Source organism: Dermochelys coriacea, chromosome 24, assembly GCF_009764565.3.
Source record: "Dermochelys coriacea isolate rDerCor1 chromosome 24, rDerCor1.pri.v4, whole genome shotgun sequence".
Classification (NCBI taxonomy): Eukaryota; Metazoa; Chordata; order Testudines; family Dermochelyidae; genus Dermochelys; species Dermochelys coriacea.
The window spans coordinates 8132758-8158130 of record NC_050091.1 but is presented as its reverse complement, the minus strand read 5'-3'; the positions used below and the strand labels follow the sequence as shown (position 1 = coordinate 8158130).

Here is a 25373-nt window from a genome sequence, read left to right as displayed (position 1 = left end):
TAATAGTGTCCCAAACGGCCTTCAGTGGAAGCAAACTCTGCAGCAATCCATGGAGGTGTTGTACGAGCATGTGCCACAAGGGACTGCCGGAGAGCAGCTGTGTAACTCTCCGCCCTGCCTTACCTCTGAGAATAACTGTCCGCTGTGTTCTGTCCAGCACTGTGACCCTCCCAAGGCCCCTGCCTCCCGCACAGCTGTGAGCCAGGGCATCTCGTTAGTGCTGCCTGGAACCAGAGCAACCTGCAACAGGGCTCAAGCGTTAAGCTGTTGGGGTTTGTTCTTAACCTGGTTGCAAGGGTGCAGCGAGCTCTTGTTGCAGGTTGTCGTGCAGTCAATATTCTCAGGTCTCCTGGCTCCTTTGTAGATATGGAGATGGGGCCTCTATGAGCAGGCTGATGCCCTTTGCCTTTCCAGGAGAAGGGAGGCCCTGAGCTATTGGGGTCCAAGAGACAGCTCTCTCCTGCCATCCCAGAATGCTGACCTCGCTGCCAGGAGCTGTTCCCGAAGGCAGGGAGAGGGAGGGCTTGGGGTGGGAGGCTTTGTCACCTGCCATCCACAAGAAACTCTTGGGGTTTGAGTTCAGAGACTGGGACCTGGCTAGGCACAGCGCTGGAGTGGAGGCTGAGGTGCCAGTGGCTTTGTGTCTCTTCCGGATACTGAGGCTACCGGAGCTAAAGCTGCACCCAGGGCAGCTCTAACGTGCACCTTGGCTGCAACGCGGCCCCATGTAGCAACATCAACTAGCCGGAGGGCAGGGTTCTTTGCCCTCGCCCCTTCCTTCCTTTTACACGCTTAGGGGGGATGTGGCACAGAGCATCTCCACCAGTCTTATGCCGGGGCAATCGGCAGTGGAGCTGTGCAGAAACACAGACCTGAGGCCTGTCATGAGACGTCACTGATTTGGTGCTCTGCTCAATGTTGATAACAGTCGGTTGCGTGCATGTGTTCCCTCTGTGTGCTGCCCCGGCTCTGCAGATCGCTGACACAGCAGCCCCCGAGAGACCCCCCCAATGACCACGGACTCCAATAAGGTACCAAGGCACCCGGCCAGGTTTATTGTCAAATGAAGCTCGGGAATAGTTCCCCGCAGACTCTACAGGACTAGTACGAATTTGTGCCCCCAACAATGGACCAGCTAATCCGTGGTGGGACACTCCACTGGCCCCTAGGCCGGACAAAGACAACCCCTCAGGGCTGCACTTATACACGGGTACAAACAAGTTACACATCACTCCTTATGCATTGAGGTGCAATCCCTCTACGCAGTAAGGTGCCGCCGCTCACCTTGTACATGTTGGTTTGAACAAAACAACTCTCCATCATAGTATCCCTTTGCCCCGTCTTTATGGTGGGTCAACCTGTTCCTTGTTATCTGTGTGGAATGTGCAAGTATCGGAGTGTTCTGGTACCGTCCTAGCATGTGTTTATCTCTCTAGCGTCCAGTGCCTTGTAGGTTTGTGTATTTTTGCAACATCAGCCCTTTCCTTGCCAGGTTCTGTGAGCTGGGCCTGCCTCCGGCTCACAGCTTAATTTTGCTTTATGTCAGCAAAGTCTTGACCATTACTTTAGTTCAGGCCTTAGGCCTCATACCGGGCCTCTGATGTAAGGGTTTATGTTTCAGGGCTTCATCTTACTACAAGGCCCATATCTTAAGGGTCTATCTGCAGACCCAAACTGACTCATGTTTCAAATCCATTGGGAGCCCCAGAACTCATTGACCCGTGCTTTAGAGGAACCGGGTGACTTAAGACCGGGTCTGTAATGACTCGAAATTGCTGCCGATGCTCCTAGACAGCTTTTCCTGCCGCGATGCACCTTAATTCGTAGATGGACTCTTAATTCCAAAGTTTTAAAAAAACGTAGTGGTAAACTACAGCCTGGGCTGCTGTGAACATGCAGCACTGCCTGTCCGGACTTGTGTTACCAAATGTTCTGTTACACAAGTGTGTGCTGGCTTAAAAAAGCAAATCCTTCAAGCTGTTCTTGTTCTCTGCATGTAATTAACAAGGACAAAACAACACTCAGCTTGAGCTGCTGACTTCAGGTGGTGCAAAAAGTCACAAAGTTCCCTGCAGTGCATTGAGCTCATTCTTCAAAAGTTTTCAGCCTTCTTTCTCCCTCCTGGACGTTGCCAGTTACCGAGGCGTGTTTAATATTGGTGTTGTCTCTGCTGTCGCTTCATGTGGAGCAGGCTAGAGGAGCTGTGATGGCTCTTAGGGAAGGAGGTGAAGCTGGCAAATTTAGCTCTTTGGGCTGAGGAAGCTATTAAATACACTGGTCATTAATATCTGAGTTCTGCACTGGATTGTGTCCCTGCAGGAGAGCTTTGGCTTGCTGCTACACCTGTATCCGTACAGGACTGTGGGCAGGTAAATTCCATTCTGGGGGGTGGTGTGCAGTTTTTCCTGCTGATCGTGATGGAGCATTGGGAGGCATGGCCTAAATGGAGATGTAAGCTATTCTCTGGCCTGTGATCCTAGCCAGCGTGTTCTGACTGCACTGGCTTTGCAGAGCGGGAGAACTGTCTTCACCTGTTTTTAGCGCTTTGATTCCACACACAGTTTTAAACTACGCTCAGTTGGCAACATTTTTAATGTTTGCCATTATATAACCCAACGCATTAAGCTTCCTATTTATGAAAGGGATTTCGCAGAGCTTGACTCACTGCCGGGGTTTACATAATGCTCCGTTCCTTCTCTGCTTGTTTATAAGGCCAACTTTCTCACTCTGCTGCTGGCTGTTGGTTTCTTGGGTGACTAATCAGGTGTAATTTCTCCCATCAGAACAAAGACCTGAAAAGCCGACTGGCCAGCTCGGAAGGCTTGCAGAAACCGAGCGCCAGTTTGTCTCAGCTGGAGTCACAGATCCAGGAACTGCAGGATAAGCTGCAGGCAGAAGAGAGGTAAAAGATGGGGAAACAGTAATTGGACCTGGCCCTGTCTGGCAGAAGAGCACAAAGCACTCAATGCTAAGTCTTTGTCTAAACACAGGTTATATCACTCTAACAGTATAGAGAGCTACAACCCTTCCCTTCACACCCCCCAGAGCGGATGCAGTTCGACCAGTATAGCTATTCCTCTGTGGAAAGGAGACTAAGCTATATTGGTATAATTGTGTCTACACTAGGGGTTGCACCGGTATAACCATATCAGTAAAAATTCAAACCTGAACTGACAACCAGCCTTGGTTTACACTGTAAAGTTTTACCAATATAAGTGTCTCGGCCCCTCTGCACAGAGATGGAGGGAATCGCCACCCCCAGTTTTAGATAGGGAAACTGATGCATGTAACAGGCATGTGATTCCTCCGATGTCTGTAGCAGAGCTGCTAATGGAGTATAGGAATGCTTACCCCCACCCCATGCACTAACCAGAAAGCTCAAGGGTCTTTGCACAGGACTGCAGTTTCAGGGGAGTGCATGGGTTCTAGCCCCATCTGTGCCCTGATCTTGCTTTGCAGCCTCAGGAAGGGGTTTCATTTGGTAGTACTGGTGCTGCTCCGTGGGACTTCACATCCAGAATCCTCTCCATCCTAAGTCCCATTTCTCTCCCTCACGCCCCTTTTCAAAATGGACCTCAGCCTGATCTGTCTCCCAGGCATGTTCCGAGGGTTAATTTCATAATAACCGCTTTCAGGAGAGGTCAGATGTTGCATAAGTATCAACAACATTCCTGTGCAAAGTGGCGCGAGAATGTGCAGTTAACCCTTTAACTGGCACGTGCGAGTTCAGCAGCGGTCTGGTACCAACCGTGGCAGCCTGGAACTGACTCCCGATCAGTGCAGGCGTGGAGAAGGGTCTCTGCCATATCGAATCAGAAGCCTTTCTCCTAGCTGGCAGGAGAGGGCCAGTACCTCACTTACTTGTGTTTCTGGCTGGGTTTGAACTACCCTAGTGGCATGAGGCAGAATAACCAGCTGTGCGGACAGCCCCTGCTACAGGGCTCTCGGCAGCAAGAGCAGCCATTGCCAGGTTTAAAAAAAAAATGGTGAAAAGAAAACCATCTATGCAGTGGGTCGCACTCAGTTAATACCAATTTTTAAACTGATTTTAGCTAAACCGCTTCAACCCCCGTGTGGATGCCCTGGTTTCAGTTTGAGCGTTCCCCAATGTGAACGTTTTATTTAAAATGTAAATACATTGAAATCCGAGTGTCCATTTGATACTGATTTAACAGAATTTGGTTTAAAATAACCCCCAAAATGCACGTCTCTCACATAGACAAGTCTTGAAAGACTGCCTTGGGGGGGAGAGGGGGTGTGTCCCTATCTCAGACTAGAGTTTTAAAAACAGGCATTCCTAATTGGTGTAACTCACATGGTTGAATCCACTCATTGTTTGCTGCCTAGTGTTATGCAGTGGAAAAATACATCATCCAGAGGTTGTGGCACTGATTGTTGCTGTATAAAAGGGAACTGAGACACTCAGCCATCCACGGGCAACTCTTCTCCAGCTCAGGTTGGCATTGTCAGAGCCACCCCTCTTGGATGATTGAACCATGTGCACAATAATCTTGAAGTAGTGCTCGGCCTTGCATAATAACCTTGTTGTGCCCAGCGCTATCTGCCTTGGGGCTGTCCCTGTGTTGTAAATAAACTGGGTGTCTGTTTCCAGGCGTGTCAACCTGGCACTTTGCACCAGAACTAAATTCTCGTGCACCATCGTAACTTTTCTTGAGCCAAATCTAATTTTTGCAGGTAGCTCATCCCAGGTCATTGTGGGTGCAAGTTATGCTTCCCTCAAAGGGCAGAGGGAAGGGGTGGCCTAGTGGTTAGGGTGCTGCACTGGGACTCAGAAGTTTTGGGTTCAAATCTCAGCTCTGTCTCTGACTGCTTGTGTGAGCTGGAGCTAGGCGCTCTATCTCTCTGGGTCTCAGTTTCCCTGTTCAGACTGTGAGCTCTCTGGGGCACGGACTGTCTGTGCAGCACCCAGCACCAGAGCAGGCCCCAATCTCAATAGGGGCTTCTGGGGGCCACCATAAGGTAAACAGATCCTGTGCGTGTCTGAGTGGAGCTGCAGCTGAGCTGTGCCCAATGTGGTTTCAGAGAGAAGAACGTCCTGGTGTCCTCAAACCGCAAACTGGAAAGGAAAGTGAAGGAGCTGACAATCCAGATTGACGACGAAAGGCAGCATGTGAATGACCAGAAGGACCAGGTGTGTAGATGATATTATGTCGTCTTTCTCCCCCAACCACACCACACACTCTGACTCTTGGAACTGCCTTGGGGCATCACTTTCATCCCTCAATTCTTGTCTTCCAATTTTTATTTGTTTAAATGGCTTCCACAGCCTCTGGCACCTGCTTGGCAGACAAATGGGGAAACCTCAGCCAAGTTGGCTCTGTGTGCAACCGGAGAGGTGTGTGTGTGTGTGTGTGTGTGTGTGTGTGTGTGTGAGAGACCCTTTACACAGCTGATCCCAGCTCAGCTGCTGGATAGCACAGACCCTAGAACATCAGGGGTGTGCGTGTGCGTGTATGCATGCATGTGTGTTTGCATATGAGTGTTTGTACATGCTCTTTCAGACAGTGATTTGGCTCCAATTCAGGGCTGATCTCTCCTACTGGCCAATCCAATCTGGATACCAATGGAAACCATGGGCCAGACCCACGGATCTGATCTCTGCTTATCTTCCACACATCTCCTTTCTGCTCCTTCAGGCAGCATGTTTCTCCTCTTGATGCAAGAGCCATCCCCCTTTCCAGCTGCAGCCACCCCATTCTCTCTGCGTCATCGACCCCCTCCTGCCCCCCATCCTGATTACAGCCTAATATTTCGGTGTCTCTGCCTCTCATGTCCTTTTAGGGCGTGGGGGGCAGGGATTGGGGGGAAGACCCCATGCAGAATAGTCCTGTAGAAGCATTTTGAGAATCTGCTTCAGCTTCCTGGTCTCTGTTGCTGCTCCGTCTTGCCTAATTACGGCTGGTCTGCCATCATATCTCCCAATCCTGCTCTTGGTTTTCGGTTCTCTGCTCCCGTTGGCCTACTTGAGCTGCTCTCTTGGTGTGGGGGGCAGATCCTTTGGGTTCTACTGACCGTATCTCCCCTTGGTTCGCTGAGAACAAAACATGAGGGAACAAAAACACCCCTCTCGTTGCCTGACTAAACTGAGCCACTAGCCAAGATCTGCCTGCATACAGCATGTCTTGGGTGGCGTTCCTAGAGCCAGAGGCCTCCACACATAATACACTGGTAGGACAGTAGTTTGCATCTTCTCCACCTGGATTCCTTGTGGAGAAAGTCCTAATTGCGCCTGGTTCCTCAAGCTGTTGCTGATGCATGTGGCACAGTGGAGTGCAGATGGATCTAAAGGAGTGTAAGGAGATAAGATAGCATCTGTCCATGGTGCCAAGGGAGCCTGCCCATGTACAGTAGCTTAGAAGACTGCACGAATTTGATCGGTATCTGAGCATCTTTATTCCCCCCCCCCGCCCCCCCAAACCTTACTTCTGTCCATGGAGCTGACTCCATACTCTAACAAAAAATCTTCCCTCCTGTGCTGGTTGCTTCTTAACCCTCTAAGAGTCTCTCTTCCCTGCAGAGCTAGCCTGGGCTCTTAGCCAGGTGTGGACCCTGGTCCCCCTCCCACAAAACCCTCTCACACAAGTTTGGTGCTTTAGAATCATAGAAGATTAGAGTTGGAAGGGGCCTCAGGAGGTCATCTAGTCCAACCCCCTGCTCAAAGCAGCACCAACACCAACTAAATCATCCCAGCCAGGGCTTTGTCAAGCTGGGCCTTAAAAACCTCTAAGGATGGAGATCCCACCACCTCCCTAGAGAACCCATTCCAATGCTTCACCAACCTCCTAGTGAAAGAGTTTCTCCTAATATCCAACCTAAACCTCCCCCACTTCAACTTGAGACCATTGCTCTTTGTTCTGTCATCTGCAACCACTGAGAACAGCCAAGCTCCATCCTCTTTGGAACCCCCCTTCAGGTAGTTGAAGGCTGCTATCAAATCCCCCCCTTGCTCTTCTCTTCTGCAGACTGAATAAGCCCAGTTCCCTCAGCATCTCCTCTTTAGTCATGTGCCCTAGCCACCAAATCATTTTCATTGCCCCCACTGCACTTTCTCCAATTTGTCCACATCCCTTCTGTAGTGGGGGGCCCAAAACTGGATGCAGTACTCCAGGCGTGGCCTCACCAGTGCCAAATAGAGGGGAATAATCAGTTCCCTGGATCTGCTGGCAAAGCTCCTACTAATGCAGCCCAATATGCCATTAGCTTTCTTGGCAACAAGACTGACTCATATCCAGCTTCTCATCCACCGTAATCCCAAGGTCCTTTTCTCAGGAACTGCTGCTTAGCCAGTTGGTCCCCACCCTGTAGCAGTGCATGGGATTCTTCCATCCTAAGTGCAGGACTCTGCACTTGTCGTCGTTGAACCTCATCAGATTTCTTTTAGCCCAATCCTCCAATTTGTGTAGGTCACTCTGGACCCTATCCCTACCCTTCAGCTTATCTACCTCTCCCCCCAGTTTACTGTCATTCGCAAACTTGCTGAGGGTGCAATCCATCCCATCATCCAGATCATTAATGAACATGTTGAACAAAACCGGCCCCAGGACAGACCCCTGGGGCACTCCACTTGATGTCTAGCTGCCAACTAGACATCGAGCCATAGATCAACTACTTATTGAGCCTAATAATCGACCTTATAATCCATTCATCCAATCCATACTTTTTTGACTTGTTGGCAAGAATACTGTGGGAGACAGTATCAAAAGCTTTACTAAAGTCAAGATATGATCACGTCCGCTGTTTTCCTCATAGCCACACAGCCAGTTATCTCATCATAGAAGGCAATCAGGTTGGTCAGGCATGGCTTGCCCTTGGTGAATCCGTGTTGACTGTTCCTGATCACCTTCCTCTCCTCCAAGTGCTTCATAATGGATTCCTTGAAGACCTGCTCCATGATTTTTCCAGGGACTGAGGTGATGCTGACCGGTCTGTAGTTCCCTGGGTTCTCCTTCCCTTTTTTAAAGATGGGCACTATATTTGCTTTTTTCCAATCATCCGGGACCTCACCCGATCGCCACAAGTTTTCAAAGATAATGGCCAATGGCTCTGCAATCACAGCAGCCAACTCCCTCAGCACCCTTGGATACATTGCATCTGGCCCCATGGACTTGTGCACCTCCAGCTTTTCTAAATAGTCCTTAATCTGTTCTTTCACCACTGAGGGCTGCTTACCTCCTCCCCATGCTGTGCTGCTCAGTGCAGTAGTGTGGGAGCTGACCTTGTCTATGAAGACGGAGGCAAAAAAAGCACTGAGTACTTCAGCCTTTTCCACATCATCTGTCACTAGGTTGCTTCCCCCATTCAGTAAGGGTCCGACACTTTCCTTGATCCCTTCTTGTTGCTAACATTCCTGCAGAAACCCTTCTTGTTATCCTTCACATCCCTTGCTAGCTGCAACTCCAGTTGTGCTTTGGCCTTCCTGATTACACCCCTGCGTGCTTGAGCAATATTTTTATACTCCTCTAGTCGTCTGTCCAAGTTTCCACTTCTTGTAAGCTTCCTTTTTGTGTTTAAGCTCACTGAAGATTTCTCTGTTAAGCCAAGCTGGTCGCCTGCCATATTTGCTATTCTTTCTGCATATCGGAATGATTTGTTCCTGCATCCTCAATAAGGCTTCTTTAAAATACAGCCAGCTCTCCTGGACTCCTTGCCCCCTCATATTAGCCTTCCAGGAGATCCTGCCCATTAGTTCCCTGAGGGAGTCAAAGTCTGCTTTTCTGAAGTCCAGGGTCCGTATTCTGCTACTCTTCTTTCTTCCTTTTGTTAGGATCCTGAACTCGACCATCTCGTGGTCACTGCTGCCCAGGTTGCCACCCACTTCTACTTCCCCTACCAATTCTTCCCTGTTTGTGAGCAGCAGGTCAAGAGGAGCATGGCCCCTAGTTAGTTCCTCCAGCACTTGCACCAGGAAGTTGTCCCCAACACTCTCTAAAAACTTCTGGATTGTCTGTGCCCTGCTCTATTGCTCTCCCAGCAGATGTCAGGGTGATCCTGCCGGCCCGGGTGTGGGTGAGGGCTCAGGTTCCACTTCGAAATGAGGATGCAGGCTGTACGCCTGATAGTGCTGACAGTCCTCCACTGCCTTCCCACAATTCCCCCCACATCCCCCCGTATGCCAGAAAGCCAGACAAGTTCTCCCACAATTCACTGGGAAAGAATCTAGAGCGGCTCCGCTCGCTGCAGAGCTAAGAACTGTGGGATGTGCCCCTGCGAGTCCTAGTGTGTCTAGGCTCTTATCCCGCTCCCAGTCTCCAGAGGGGGCTGAGCATGGCTGGTTCCCGGCTTGCTCTGGCCTCCTTCAGCACCAGGACACTGCTGTGGCTGTGAATGCCTCTTGATGCTAGCAGAGGCCCGGAGGGTCCTGGGGTAGGAGGAGAGGGGTAGAGATGGGGGTGAGGTCCCTCCAGCACTGCCTGGGTGTCCGGGTCTAGGTGGCATCCTCCCAGCACCACAAGCCAACATGCCCCTCCCCTTACGCCCCCATTGCTCTGCCCCGCGCAGCTGAGCCTACGCGTCAAGGCGCTCAAGCGCCAGATGGACGAGGCCGAGGAGGAGATCGAGCGCCTGGAAAGCGCCAGGAAGAAAGCGCAGCGGGAGCTGGAGGAGCAGCACGAACTCAACGAGCAGCTGCAGAATCGCGTCAAGGCCCTGGAGAAGGAGGCCCGGTAGGCAGTGGGGGCGGTGGGTGGTCAGGTGTGTCCCAACTGTGTACTGCAGAATCCCAACCCTAGTCTGGTGTCCTAGGGATCCCTCCAGAGCCACAGGTAAGGGGCTCCTGGAGCAATACTCCTCCCACCTTAGCTCTTCTCCATATCAGTCTCCCTATATGGCCGGCCAGAAATGTGACAGTAGAAAACTCCCCCTTGAGGAATAATCGCACGCTGCCTGTCCCCGGCCCTCCCTCCAGCCCTGTAGCTAGGCGTAGTTCTGCACTGGGCGCGCCGAGGAAGATCTGCTCTCAGAGAGCAGGAATCTGGGTCTAAGCGACCTCCCCGAAGCAGAGCAGCAGTGTGTCCATAATCTAAGCCATGCTCTAGTGCCCTAGCGAGGGTTGTTCACACTGAGCCTGTGGCCAAGGGAAGTCCATAGCGCGTTGGGCGGGGATAGTCAAACAATCCTGCCCTGGTCCCGCTGAGAGTCAAGCGAAGGCTGGGCACTGACCTGCCCCAGCTCCATGGAAATTTCAGCCCAGCAGGCTTGGAAAGGTTCCTGTCCGGAATTTCGTTGATCTTTTCGTCTCATTGCTGCCCTCTAACGCAGTGTTTGGGATGCAGGGTGTCCAATCAGGGCTGTGGGCAGATGGGAGCTCCTGGTTTAGAGCAGAGATCTCCCCATTGCTCTAGGCCCTAGTGGGAATCAGCCAGCCAGGGCCAGAGTGCAGGGCTGGCCATTCACTGGCTCGTCTTCTTCCCACCCAGGCGCAAGGCCGCCCGCTCAGCTGCAGAGGCCTCCCTGGACAACGACTGCTTGAGCTCAGACGAGGAATTCGAAAGTGCCTACGGCCCGTCCTCCATTGCCTCGCTGCTGACGGAGGGAAACCTGCAGACCAGCTCGTGCTAGCAGCTGGCGCGGGTCGTTAACTGGCTCCTGGGGTGTGCCCTTTTCCCCACGGTCAGAACTGCTTCGGGCCCCTTGAGAGGCCGGTGCAGGGCGTCATTCCACGGGGGAGCGTTCCCTACCCACTGACGTTCCAGTCCCTTTAGGAGGCAAAACAACACCCTGGAAGCCAGCGGTCCTTGGATTGGAGTCCGCTGACACATGCGTCCATTCCAAAAAGCAGCTAACTGGAGAGGAGCCGGCAGCAGAAGAACTGAGAACAATGTGCAGGAAGGTTTTCTGCTTAAATTGGGAGGGAGGATGGGGCAGAATTGGGTGTTAAGCTCCCCAGAAAATTCTATTTAATCTGTTTTTCTCTGTGATTCTCAGGGCTTAAATTCCAGATGTTTCGTATCTTAACCAAATGTTTGTCTGTATACAGGGGGTGGAGGGTGGAAACAGATGTGCAATAAGGCAGGATGATTTTCTGTGCCTCATAAACAAAAGGTGAACCTGTCTCTTCAATCACCTCAGGAGTTCACTTTTCTCTGCCAGAAGGGGAAGCGTGGTAGGTTACCGTCAGCAACCAGAGTCTGAGGAGACGGCCTGGGTGTTTGGGAAAGCTGGGTTCTGCTCTGAGAGTCTCTTTAATGTCTATAGATGCTCTCATGGAGTCCTGCGTCTAAAATCCGGCGGCTGCTTTTTCCAGGACTTTTGCAGCTGTCATTTCCTCACGCCGTGTTAAAGAGAAATTCCCGGCCAGCCCATCAATCTGTGGGGCCTACATGCTGCTCTTCCCTTCTCTTCATTCTTTGTGAGGGTGTGGCTGCGCTGAAAGATGGCTCTGACTTCGCAATGACAGAGGATGGGGAGTGGGAGCCTCAGGCTTGCGACACTCTATGGGGCTAGTGTGCTTGGCAAGGGACTCTGTTGGCACTTTTTTGGCCCTTTCTGTTGGCCTTGCTCTGGGGGAGGAGGGCAAGGATGGAGATGTAGGACAGGAAAAGTTTGAGATCGCCCAGGTTGGGTGGGACCCCAAGGATTCATGGCCTGTGTGCGAGGAACTGGTGGGTCTTGGTCCAGTCCCCAGCTGTCAGTGACATTACACTAATTCCCGTCGCAGCTGGCCCATGGAGGAAGAAGTAACACTGGTTTTGGAATAGCTGAGACTTTTATCTGACATGATAGCACTTTGTTGTTGAGACTAATGAGCGTGAGAGCTTGCCTCCACCTCTGTCTGAGCTGAGCGATCAATCACAAAATGAGGCATGACCCTGGGGGTCCATCCAGGGCAGGGCTGCCTGGCCTTCCTGTCCACATTCTGCTGTCCTATATAAAGGGACATCCAGCCTCCAGGGCTGTCTCCAATACACAGTTAACAACAAACACCTGGGGTCTGCCTGCTGGGGGCCCCTCCTATCTTGCACCTCTCCAGCAATTTCTCGCTTCTGTTTTTTTGTCAATAAACCAGACAGGGAAAGCAAACCCCTGCGTTTGGAAGCACATGTGCTGCAGATGTTAATGGAAAAGCAGGGGCTATACTGGCCTTGATGGGCCAAGCAGCCAAATTCTCTCACCTTCGAGCTCCATGTCTCCAAACGCTGCTCCTGCTTCACTCACCCAGTTGCAGTTGTGGTCAGTGGAGTGTGAGCTGGGCTGGGCTGTCATGCATCCAGGCTATTCAGAGGGGAAAGAACAATACTGGGCCAGCCCTGCTTGAGACCTGTGTATACTTTAAACGAACCTGCCTTTCAGCTCTCATTGGGCCTCGTTTTGTAGCTGAATTTGCACCTGTTCCTAAAGTGCCACTTTATAGATTGGGAACATATGCAGGGTGGGGTTCCACTAAGTGTATGACCCCCGACCTCCCCCCCCGCTTCTATTGCGGGTTGAGCTGCTAACACCTCAGTCTCCCTCTGTTACCTTTTTAAATTTCACCAGCTCAGCGGTTTCAGAGCAATCTGAAAGTCAGTTCTTGACCGTCGTGTCTTAATGGGGAGTGTCCAGTGGGGGAACTGAGTCCAGTGAATTTCTGCTTGGAAGCGGACTTGGGGGGTAGAACATTTAAACATGCCTCTGTTTTAAAATAACCTGATTTAACATGCACGTGCCCCCTGCCTGAGGCAGCAAGACACAGGAGCAGGGGTGGGGAGGTGACAAATACACCCTGGTGCTCGGTCTGAACTCAAGGGCTAACAAAAATCCCCGGTGCCCAAATATAGCCATTGCCTTGTCTTGCATGATTTCAGCTTCCACTAGTGTTCATGCCCTTCTGCTCCCAACAGGGGCCTTATCCCTGCACCCTGCTTTGCTTGGCGTGCTGCCCTAGAGCAGATCTCCATAGCCATGCGGATGAGGTGGCGCTTTGGATGCTTATTTTTTGTCCTGATGCTTGGTTTGAACGTCTGCAACTACGGGCCAGGCACTTCGCAAAACGCCATGGGAACAGCAAGTCCTCAGAGTTCTCATCTGCTCCATGGCAGCGAGCTGGTCACGCAGCACAGAGAGCCATTCTCAGAGGCTTGCTTGGACCACTTAAATTGCTGCCCCTAATTGGGAACTCCCCAAGCTGCTGATCTAGATGTAAAAGGTGTTTGGCTCTAGCATTTCCAGGCTAACATCCCCCCCCCCCCCCGAAAACAAACACACTCAGTAGATAAATTCTGCAGGATGCATCTCACGTCATCGACAAGCCGGTGCTGTCACCTTCTCCTGGGATGCTGTGGGTCAGAGACACCTTTGCAATCTCTCAACCTACCCCAACCAGCTCCAGCTCTCCACCATGAGGCTTTGGGGAGGAATCTGCTCAGGGAACCAAGTTTTTTCTTGTTTAGAGGCTGCCGCCACTGAGGAAGAGCAGGCGAATCAAGGCTTGACTTACGAATCACATCGTCTGCTGGTGTGAAGGGGAGTAACTCCATTGCTGTGGATGGAAGACCGCGGATCTGCACCAGCTGAGCAGCCAACCCCAGCTTTCAAACAGCTGGATTTTCAGCTGATCTTGGTGGGTTGGGTCTCTCTCTCTCTGGGTTTTAATGGGGACTCTTCACACTGGGCATAATAATTGAAACAAAGATTCCTTGTTAAAACACCCATAGATGGCTGGGGGGAATCTTTCCCCCCACACACCCACACCCTACCCCCAAAAAAGCCCTGGATGGGTGCAGCTGTATCATGACGACGGCCTGAACCTGTGATGCTCTGTGACTGTAGGAATGTGCCCATTGCAAAGGAGCTGAAGCGAAGGTTTCACTAACAAGGTTGCCATCCGCATCTTTTGAGGGCTGTCCTGTTTCACTCTCCATCTGAAGGGCCTGTGTGGGTTTCGTTGCAGGCAGCCTCCGCCTTCTGCGCCTGGCTTTGCTTCTCCTCCAACTAGCCAAGAGCATTTCTCCAGAGCTGGCCAGCCTCTGGATCCCAGGGCGGTCTCCCTAGACAGCAGATGCCTCATCAGGACTCTGTTGATGGATGCAGAGACCCACCCCTTTCACTGTTACGGGCAAGCTGCTCAGTGAAGCAGCAGCTTCAAAAGGGAGGTTGGTAGGGGTGGAATGAGGAGATGGAATTTAAGGTTCCCTTCCCCCACCAGCCGTCAAAGTAATGGGACGTGGGACTCTTGAGAAACAGCCATTGATGAGCTGTGTGGCTCATGGAGCAAGAAGATGGTCCTCCCAGCAGAGTTGTGGGGGTGCATTTTGGGGTTTGATTTTTTTTTTGTTTATTTGTTTGGTTTTTTGAGATCTAACATACCTCCCGCTTCAGGAGCCTGATGGGAGCCAGCAAACAATCCAAGTTCCCTCAGCCTCTCCTCAAAAATCTTGTAGAGAGTGAGGGGGAATCCTTGCTGAGATCTCCTCCGAGGATAACTTGCTTTTTTAAAATAAAATCCAATGTAATAGGAATTTGAGACAAGGGAGGGGAAGGATTGATTCAAGTCCCATGCTAATAGCGTTTATTGCAGAGTGGCTTTCATGCCCCTGTGGATTCTGATGGCATGTATAACAGCATATGAGAGAGATGATCTGATTATTATGTAATTTTGTTTTCCTCTTGCATATGCCCTTCAACTTGTATTTTAAAATTAAAAGTTTATACATGCTGAAGCTAATCTCATTGCAGTTTTCCCCTGCATCTCGTATTTATTTTTGTTTGTGTTGTACTAGCAGCCCCAATCATGGCTGCGAGGGGCTGTGCAAACACAGAACAAAAATACAGTCACTTCCCCAAAGAGCTGACAATCTTAAGTATCAAATGAGACAACAGGTGGAGATGGACAAATAAGGGCGCACAAGGACACAAATACCTTGCAGCGTCAACATTTAAAAATTCTATTGTAATATGATCCTAATAGAAGACATTTTCACAAGTTCTCTCCTGTAAAACTGTGACCATTTCAAACCACTGCTAGCAAGAACTGGGATTCTGCAAACAGTTAAGCGTGTGCAGATATGTTGCCAGGACTGGGGCCTCTGGGACATGCCTAGACGGAACAGATGCTTTGAAGTGGCTTCTGCGTGTTCTTTCACTGTTTGGGGGCGTGCTTCCAGAACGGCAGAGCTTTGGACCCATCTAAAAGTTGTCCACTAGGTGCTGTAGGGGTGCGCCCTTCTGGCACAGACTGCCTGGTGCGTGCAGCTTGGCTTCTGCCACTGACCCTCAGTCGTCGGAGCGAAAGGTGGTGGAAGCATGAGGGTCCCTCTGCTTATCTGGATCTCGGATTGAGAAATTGCTGCACGCTTCAAACCTGAGAGAGGTGAAATTTGTTGTTTGCCCAGCACCAGTTGGGAGGCTGGCTGTTTGTGTGCCATGGAGCTCTCCTAGGCCGGGAAGAAGTATTTACTAGCACACATCAGGGCTGGCCTTACCTGAGGCAGGTGCCAGCCTGGGGGGGGGCACCACTAGGACCCAGTGTTTCAAAGTTTTGGCCCAAGCGTGGGGGCACAGAGCCATCATTTGAGCTCCCCACCTCAGGTGCCAAAATGTTGTGGGCCAGGCCTGGCACACATTATTATTGAGGGTTGTCAAGTGCTAATTAACTGAGTTGACCTGAATAGCAGGTGTTCACCGTGATGCAGTGGTGAGCTCAAGTCCAACTTGTCCCGGCCAGTTTATCCCTGGTGTAACTGTGCTAACTTTAAGGGACTTACAGCAGGGACATGTCACTTACAGAGCCGAATTGGACCCATAACTGGGGAAACAAATGTATCTGAACTGCAAAGAGGTAATGAACAAATTCCCTGGTGTTACATCCTATCAGTAACCAAACAGCCACCCTGAAATAATAGTTCTCTGCCCCTCTCCTTTCAATGGAGAAGGGTCTGTTTGCATTGGGATAGCACCTAGGAACACCAGGCATGAACCAGGACCCAGTAGGTGCCATACTCCCACGGGAAAAGACCCTCCCAGTCCCAGAAACTTCCAGTCTCACTGTGTTCTGCACAATCTAATGATTTGCATTTCACAGCTGGGGATGCTGATGCAAGGCTGGTCTTCAGTGCAATGATGCATTCCCGCTACTCCACTCCAGTGAGAGCAACCATCTTGCGAAACACCTCTGGAGCCAGGCAGATTGACCGGCTTAGCAGCTGATGGGTCGTTGGGATCCGGTTACAGCGGGAGTTACCACTGTGTTACTAGCTTGAGTATCTGCAGCACTGGACCTTCAACCCCTACCCCCTACAAGTAGGCTAGTTTAAGTTTAAAGTGCCGCTTCAAAGGGGCTTGAGATTTTTGTGTGGGGCTAGGAGTTGGACTGGGGTAGTATTCGAGCTGTATCTTGAGCAAATGCAGAAGGTGAAGCAAAGCATTTCTCTTCAGTTTATTACAGTAGCATGTAGGAACCCCAGTTAGGGCCCTGTGATGCTGCACGGACAAAGACTTTCAATAAGCCAAACGTGGGGTTAGTGCCGCCAAATTCAGGAACATCCTTTCTGGATTATGAAAATCTTAAACTCCCTGTTTTTTACAAAAAGAAAAGGAGTACTTGTGGCACCTTAGAGACTAACAAATTTATTAGAGCATAAGCTTTCGTGAGTGAGCTGTAGCTCACGAAAGCTTATGCTCTAATAAATTTGTTAGTCTCTAAGGTGCCACAAGTACTCCTTTTCTTTTTGCGAATACAGACTAACACGGCTGCTACTCTGAAACCTGTTTTTTACAGAGCTTCAGTTTTACCAGATCACTCAGATCTTGGACATAGTAAAACTTAAATCAAACTCTTCGGAGGAGAGTCAGAGAGATCAAACAGCACATAGCAGCTGTGAATGACCTCTCAATACCCAACTGCAGTGATGAGGGTCAGATAAGAACTCCCATAGGGCAGAATCTCTAACTCCTGGTCTTGTGCTTTCACCTTATGTCTGTCCTTCCTCTGGCTAGCAAAGGAAGCTGCCTTCAGCTAGAAAATGGACTTCGTATGAAGACTAGTGGATCAGGGAAGAAAATGCCAAGTGTTTAATTCTTACACCCTACCTCCATTAAAGAGAGAGTTAACCCTACAGCCACGATGAAAAAGATGTGGAAAATGGGTAGGGAAGGTTGTGTTGGATCAACTAGCATTTATTCCAAAGGGTGATGTGCTTTACCTGAGATAATCACCCATGTTTCTTGGGAGCAAATATTCACTGTGTGCAGAAATGTCCATTTCTCCTCCCTTTGGAAAAATCCCCCACTCATGCGAAAAGAATTGTTGAATCCCATACGCAGCGGGACAGCAATGGAGGGGCAACATAAAGGTTGATGTCATGAGGGAAATTGCAGCTCTTTCTTCATTGGCTCATCGTTGCTACTGACCTTTTCGCTAATTGCAGAACAAACCCTGTTTACTTTTCCACAGGTGCGAGTGCTTTGTTGTTGTTGTTTTTTAAATCGCCAAGGGACTTTTATAGCAGCCAGCAGTTAAGGTAAAGCACAACCCATCCTCTGAATGCCAAAACTCTGTTGTGTTGGGTGGAGATGGTGCAGAGAAAAAAGAGAACTGTCAATTCGTAAGACCCCTGTTATGATAATTGGGCCTACAAATTTACCTTATCTGTAAGATCAATCGGAAAAAGTATATGAAAGTTCATAAGCTGTTACAATAACCTCTAACAACAAATGGCGATGGAAAAGAGGTCAATTGTTTTTCATAATAAATGTAATAAACAGGTGCAAAAAAACAGCCCTGCTGATGTTCTTCAAGGAGTAGGCTGAAATCGTGCTTGGTAAAAACAGAAGACTTGGGACTGGAAATTAATGAACCAAAATTAGTGTGTCAGATATTAGGCCTAATGGGTGGACAAAATCATGAGGGGATGGGCTATTCCACACGCTGGGTGCTTAAAGAAAAGACAGAAGTTAACCGAGGTCGGCATGGCACGGCCCCCAGGGTTAACAGTTAAGGTCCAGTTAAGCCTAATGTTTACTGGTTAAACTTTTACATCCCTCGTGTGGGACGCAGGATCAGGGTGGTCAGCAAACTCTGCAATGTTGAATTGGTGGACTGAGATGGCTGAAAATGAGGCGCAAACAGCCAGTGCTCTGGGTTCAATGGAAAACCCTTTTTTCATGTGGATGTGTATTTCCTCAAAGGGGCCTTCTGCAAGCGACCACCCGTCCTGACTCTTGTGGTTGGTTTAATGGAGCTTCCTTGACAGCTCATGGGGGCAATGGATGGGGGCTCAGGGACCCTGGATTCTATGTTCCTAGCTCTGCCACTGATTCGCCTTGTGACCCTCGGCACATCCCTTCTCCTCCCACCTTGTGTCTGGCTGGTCTATTTAGATTGTATGTTCTGCAGGGCCTGTCGCTCACTAGGTATATGTGTAGCACCCAGCACAGTGGAGGGGGCTTCCAGCTGCTGTAGTGATTCACATCATGCATCAGGTTTATCTGAGCTGCAACCCACTCTCCTTCCTTTCATCAGATCCCTGTTCGCAGCATCACCAGGTGTGGGAGCAGCAGAAGGGGGTTAGCTGGGTGTTTACACATTGATTCCCAGTCAAAGGTCAGCATTGACTGGAACTAGGACCATAGGCGCCAACTTCTCCTGGCACCAGCGGGGTGCTCGACACCCCCCCGGCTCCTCCCCAACTCTGCCCCTGCCCTGCCCTGCCCCCATTCCAACCCCTTCCCGAAAGTCCCCGCCCCAACTGTGCCCCCTCCCTGCCCCTATTGGACCCTTCTCCAAATCCTGGCCCCAGTCCCGCCTCTTCCCCACCTCCTCCCCGAGTGTGCTGAATTCCTGCTCCTCCCCTCTCCCTCCCACAGCTTGCTACGCTGAAAAATGGCTGTTTCACAGCGGCAAGCGCTGGGAGGAGGTGCCGGTGAGCTGGGGTGGGGCGGGCAGCTGCTGGTGGGAGCAGAGCACCCCACCAATTTTTTCCCATTGGTGCTCCAGCTCCGAAGCACCCACGGAGTCCGCGCCTATGACTAGGACAGAGGTAGAGGACTGTGCAACTGCCGGAAGCAGCAGCCCTATGTTGGGTGCTTTGGAAAGGCTCCCGCCTAGCTGCAGATTTGCATAAGGCAGCTGCTTCCCCCTCCCTAAACTGTTCTCAGTATTTATCCCTAGTCATGGGATTTAATCAAACACACTCCACCTACAGCAGATCAGGCCCTGGCTCTCCTGGCTGATAGCCATTCACCCCCTCACCTGCTCTGCATGAACAAGAGGGGTGTGGCGGGGACCTTGGTTTTCAAGTGCTGACTTGAAACTCCAGGCAGCAGGGCTCAATGCCTGTCTCTGCCACAAGCTCCCCATGTGTCCCTGATCAAATCACTTGAATCTCTCCAGGCTGCTGCTCCCCAACTAGAAAATGAGGCTGCAGATCCTTCTTTTCTAATTGGATTGCAAGCTCTTCAGGGTAGGGACCGGCCCTCACTCTGTACATGTGCTGCACGCAGGATGAGTGGGCCTTGAGGTGCTACTATCCTGCAACTAATGGACTAGTGTAGAGGAAAGAAAACTAATGTGGGACGAGCAAAACTCAATAACGGGGGATTTCAACTATCCCCATATTGACTGGGTACATGTCACCTCAGGACGGGATGCAGACATAAAGTTTCTTGACATCTTTAAATGACTGCTTCTTGGAGCAGCTAGTCCTGGAACCCACAAGAGGAGCGGCAATTCTTGATTTAGTCCTAAGTGGAGCACAGGATCTGATCCAAGAGGTGAATCTAGCTGGACCGCTTGGTAATAGTGACCATAGTATAATTAAATTTAACATCCCTGTGGTGGGGAAAACACCACAGCAGCCCAACACTGTACCATTTAATTTCAGAAAGGGGGACTACACAAAAATGAGGAAGTTAGTTAAACAGAAATTAAAGGGTACAGTGCCAAAAGAGAAATTCCTGCAAGCCGCATGGAAACTTTTTAAAGAAACCATAAGAGAGGCTCAACTTCAATGTATACCCCAAATTAAAAATCATAGTAAGAGAACCAAAAAAGTGCCACTGTGGCTAAACAACAAAGTAAAAGAAGCAGTGAGAGGCAAAAAGGTGTCCTTTAAAAAGTGGAAGTTAAATGCTAGGAAAATATGAGGAAAATTGGAGCATAAACTCTGGCAAATGAAGTGTAAAAATACAATTAGGAAGGCCAAAAAAAGAATTTGGAGAGCAGCTAGCCAAAGACGCAAAAAGTAAAAGCAAAAAAATTAAGTCCATTAGAAGCAGGAAGCCTGCTAAACAACCAGTAGGGCTACTGGACAATCGAGATGCTCAAGGAGCATTCAAGCACGATAAGGCCATTGCAGAGAAACTAAATGAATTCTTTGCATCGGTCTTAATGGCTGAGGATGTGAGGGAGGTTCCTAAACCTGAGCCATTCTTTTTAGGTGACAAATTGGAGGAACTGTCCTAGATTGAGGTGTCATTAGAGGAGGTTTTGGAACAAATTGATAAACAGTAAGGACCAGATAGTATTCTCCCAAGAGTTCTGAAGGAACTCAAATGTGAAAGTGCAGAACTACTAACTGTAGACTGCAAAAAGAAAAGGAGTACTTGTGCCACCTTAGAGACTAACAAATTTATTAGAGCATTATTTATTATTTATTAGTCTCTAAGGTGCCACTAAGGAGAAGGTACTCCTTTTCTTTTTGCGAATACAGACTAACACGGCTGCTACTCTGAAACCTAACTGTAGACTGTAACCTATCATTTAAATCAGCTTCTGTACCAAATGACTGAAGGACAGCTAATATGACACCAATTTTTAAAAAGGACTGCAGAGGTGATCCCAGCAATTACAGGCCAGTAAGCCTCACTTCAGTACCAGGCAAACTGGCTGAAACTATAGTAAAGAACAGAATTGTCAGACACATAGATGAACCTAATTTGTTGGGGAAGAGTCAACATGGTTTTTTTAGAGACTAACAAATTTATTTGAGCATAAGCTTTCGTGAGCTACAGCTCATCACGAAAGCTTATGCTCAAATAAATTTGTTAGTCTCTAAGGTGCCACAAGTACTCCTTTTCTTTTTGCGAATACAGACTAACACGGCTGCTACTCTGAAACATGGTTTTTGTAAAGGGAAATCATGCCTCACCAATCTACTAGAATTCTTTGAGGGGGATCAATAAGCATGTAGACCAAGGGGATCCAGTGGATACAGTGTACTTAGATTTTCAGAAAGCTTTTGACAAGGTCCCTCACCAAAGGCTCTTAAGCAAAGTAAGCTGTCATGGGATAAGAGGGAAGGTCCTTTCATGGATTGGTAACTAGTTAAAATATGGGAAACAAAGGGTAGGAATAAATGGTCAATTTTCAGAATGAAGAGAGGTAAATAGTGGTGTCCCCAGGGGTCCGAACTGGGTCCAGTCCTATTCAACATATTCATAAAGATCTGGAAAAAGGGATAAGAAGTGAGGTGGCAACATTTGTAGATGATACAAAACTTCTCAAAATAATTAAGGTCCAGGCAGACTGCGAGAGCTACAAAAGGATCTCTCAAAACTGGGTGACTGGGCAACAGAATGGCAGATGAAATTCAATGTTGATAACTGCAAAGTAATGCACATTGGAAAACATAATCCCAACCATATAAAATGATGGGGTCTAAATTAGCTGTTACCACTCAAGAAACAGATCTTGAAGTCATTTTGGATAGATCTCTGAAAACATCCGCTCAATGGGCAGCAACAGTCAAAAAAGTGAACAGAATCTTGGGCATTATTAAGGAAGGGATAGATAATAAGACGAAAATATCATATTGCCTCTATATAAATCCATGGTACGCCCATATCTAGAATACCACATGCTGATGTGGTCGCCACGTCTCAAAAAAGATATATTGGAATTGGAAAGGTTCAAAAAGCAGCAACAAAAATTATTAGGGGTATGGAACGGCTTTTGTGGGAGGAGAGATTAATAAGATCGGGACTTTTCATCTTGGAAAAGCGACGACTAAGGGGGGATATGATAGAGGTCTACAAAATCATGACTAGTGTGGAGAAAGTACATAAGGAAGTGTTATTTACACCTTCTCAGAACACAAGAACTAGGAGTCACCAAATGAAATTAATAGATAGCAGATTTAAAGCAAAAGGAAGTATATTTCACATAACACATAGTCAGTCTGTGGAACTCTTTGCCTGAGGATGTTGTGAAGGCCAAGACTATAACAGGGTTCAAAAAAGAACTAGATAAATTCATGGAGGAGAGGTCCATCAATGGCTATTATCCAGGATGGGCAAGGATGGTGTCCCTAGTCTCTGTTTGCCAGGAGCTGGGAATGGGTGACAAGGGATGGATCACTTGATGATTACCTGTTCTGTTCATTCCCTCTGGGGCAACTGGCACTGTCCACTGTTGGAAGACAGGATACTGGGCTAGATGGACCTTTGATCTGATCCAGTATGGCTGTTCTTATGTGTTAACTATTGGAACAACTTAATGAGGGGGAGGGAGGGTAGTGGGTTCTCCATCACTTCAAGACTTTAAATCAAGAATGACTCAACCCAAAGTCTAGACTGCTGGGTGAGATTCTCTCACCTAAGTTATACAGGAGTTCAGATCTGATGGTCATCATGAGCCCCTTTGGCCTTCATATCCATGAAATTTCAGGCACTTGAGTTTGAAAATGTCGTCCCTGGCTCCCAGCCTTAGACAAAACTCTCTCTCTCTTTTAACCATCTGTATCATTAGTATGTATTTGTATTACCATACCACATAGGGGTCCTAGTCATGGACCAAGACCCCTTTGTGTATATATAAACTTGTGGAACTGCTTCTGGTTTACAAATGCTTTCAAGTCACTGCTCTGCGTTCAGAAGGATTGTTTCAAAGTGGGTATTTTTGTAGAATCTTTAAAAAAAATCCCTTAACTCATGCATAACAATTAGAGTTGGGAGTTGGTTGCAGCCAATCTTGTATGGATAAGATACCATCTGGGTTTCAAATTGGAGCAGGGTTGTAACTAGTTCCCCTGACACAGCTGCAATGGTAATGCAAGGCACAATCATTCTTACCACACCTAGTTGTTATCCATTGATCCTAGGATGCAATGGAGGAAGTAAATGTAATTAGTGGGTTAATTTCAGCTCCATTAGAATGATGGGCCAGAGGAACTATCCGCTCAATCAAAAAAACAAAAAAAAAGCCATTAGGCAAAATGGTTTTCCAGGAAGGCGTTAGTTGCTTTAAAGATCTAAATACTGCCATCATCTTTAAATTTCAAAGTGTAATCATCTACCAATGCAAAAGCTCATGGTTGAAATACAGTATTAAATGCAATGAACTCACCCTGCCTTCTATGCAAGAGTCTTTTACAAGCCGGGGCAGAATTACAATTTCCCGCTGTTGATTTACTCCAACTGATTTACAAGGCTCTTTGCTATGCTGAAAAGCCAAGCCGCAGCAGGTAAGGTGTCTTTTTGCAATGCTGCTCAGATGCTTTGCAGAGGCAGTGTGTGTGTGTGTGAGATTATTTATGATCTGGCCAATCCAGTAAAACTCTTTTTAATCATAACCTCAGCAGCAACTGGGTGGTGGGAAACGTTGTGCATGTCTTCAAAGGAGACTGATTGCTGAAGCTGTCCCTATTTCTTTATGTGCAATGATAAACTGTACTAGGTACTGTGGTCTATGGAGGTGGCTGTATGTAAACCCTTGCTCTAGCCTGATGAAGAATCTACTAATAATCCCTAGTTTGTCTATAACATTCCCCCCCCAGTAGATCTTTGAAGTACTTTAAAAGGAGGTTGGTTTCATTATCCCCATTTTACAGATGGGGAAACTGAGGCACAGTCAGATGAATTATCTAGAGTAATCATTTACACTGCAAACTCTTTGGGGGCCGGGATTGTCACTTACTAGACATTTTTACAGCTCCTAGCACATTAGGGATTGAATAATAACAGAATCATAGATATCCTTAGCATGATTATCTATCTATCCTGAGACTGACCAGGGGGACTTCAAAGGGACCAGATATTCAGAGGTTGGGGGAGGGAAGGGAATTTCTCAGCAGTTCCTGAAAATCATGCTCTTTTAAGGGTCTCAGGCTGGGCCCCCAAAGTCATGAGTCGTTCCTGAAACAACCTGGCCTTTGTTTTTAAACTGAACTTTGTCTTTAGGAATAAGATGCACTTTGGGGTTTTTAACTGAGGCAAATAGCTGGTCAAGATACTTATCTGGCCCCTCCTGCACCAATATCTGAGCACCTCACAATCTTGAATATGTTTATCCTCAGCCCTGCTGTGAGGCAGGGCAGGGCTATTGTCCCCATTGTATGGATGGGGAAATTGAGGCACAAAGAGTGAGAACTTGGGCAAGTCACAGGAAGCCTGGCAGACTGGGAATTGAATACTAGTCAAAGGGTAAGTGCCCTTCCCATTGTACCAGCTATTCTCTGGTTTTGACAGGGTGGGGGTAGGCTCCCCATCAGCTGAGATTTCTAAAACTAGAATGGACACATCCTAGGAGCTACCCTAGTTGAATAACAAACCCTGCTCTGTTTTGCGAAGGCTGTCTGGTGTTACTGCAAATACATGCTGGGTGCTTTGGTCCCTGAAGAGTGGACAAGGCCCTACCACGAGTCTCTCTCCGTTGGACTCGCTGGGCAGAGCTCATGGTGGGAGGTAGGCATGCTGGAGGCCAGAAGCTCAGTCTCTGAGACATGGAGGCAGCATGGCTTACTCTTAAGGAGGAGTGGGCCCCCTTGGGGATCTGGCTCATGGATGGCGTTTCTCCAAGGGATTGTTCAGAAGCTGGGGCCTAGCCCAGATCGGTGGAGCCGTGACAACCAGTATAACCTCAGGAGTTGGACATTGATTCCAGACTGAGAGTGGCTTTTTATCTTATCCCCCTTCCCAAAGGCCAGGAGCTAACCCAAGAAAAGGCCCTGTTATGCCAGAAGAAGTGTGGCTCCACAGAGGCAGATACTGCTGTAACTAGGTTGGTTTAAATTCATGCTTTGGCTTATCCTGAAAAAACATCCCCATAGGGGAATGAACTCTCCCCTGCCAGCCCCTTTATACCCGGTGAGCTGGGGGCTGTACCACGTTAGGTAATGGTAGCGTTAAAGCAGGACCTAAGCCCTACGTCAGCTTAAATTGAGACCGTTCGTTAAACTGGTGCAGCTCTTCTGGCCATTACAGACTCAAGTGTCTCGACCCCCATGTGTTTTTGGAAGGAGGGCAGTTGGGGAAGGGACAGGCTGTTGGCAGGTGGGTTCTATACCCAACTTTGGGCACCAAGTTTAACCAAATGGGATCAAAATCACCCCTGTGGTGTTTTCATTACAAGGTTGGGTGTCATCCTTGGGCTGCCAGGGTGTCCCTACCTCCCCTGCCCCACACCTGCTATTGCTGGAGCAGCCTGGTGGGGATGGGTCAGA

General features: G+C 48.8%; 1 protein-coding gene across 3 annotated transcripts in view; it reads left to right on the top strand.

Moving 5' to 3' along the window:
* The window catches only part of CGN (cingulin), a 65508-nt gene extending 50901 nt beyond the window's left edge, over positions 1-14607 (top strand). For all 3 annotated transcript variants that reach the window (XM_038383020.1, XM_038383017.1, XM_038383019.2), the window contains exons 18-21: positions 2784-2902; positions 5044-5152; positions 9520-9683; positions 10437-14607. In XM_038383020.1, the coding sequence (XP_038238948.1) occupies positions 2784-2902; positions 5044-5152; positions 9520-9683; positions 10437-10578 (534 nt within the window). In that variant the 3' untranslated portion in view covers positions 10579-14607. The remainder of the gene's footprint in view (positions 1-2783; positions 2903-5043; positions 5153-9519; positions 9684-10436) is intronic.
* Positions 14608-25373: the final 10766 nt, after the last annotated feature.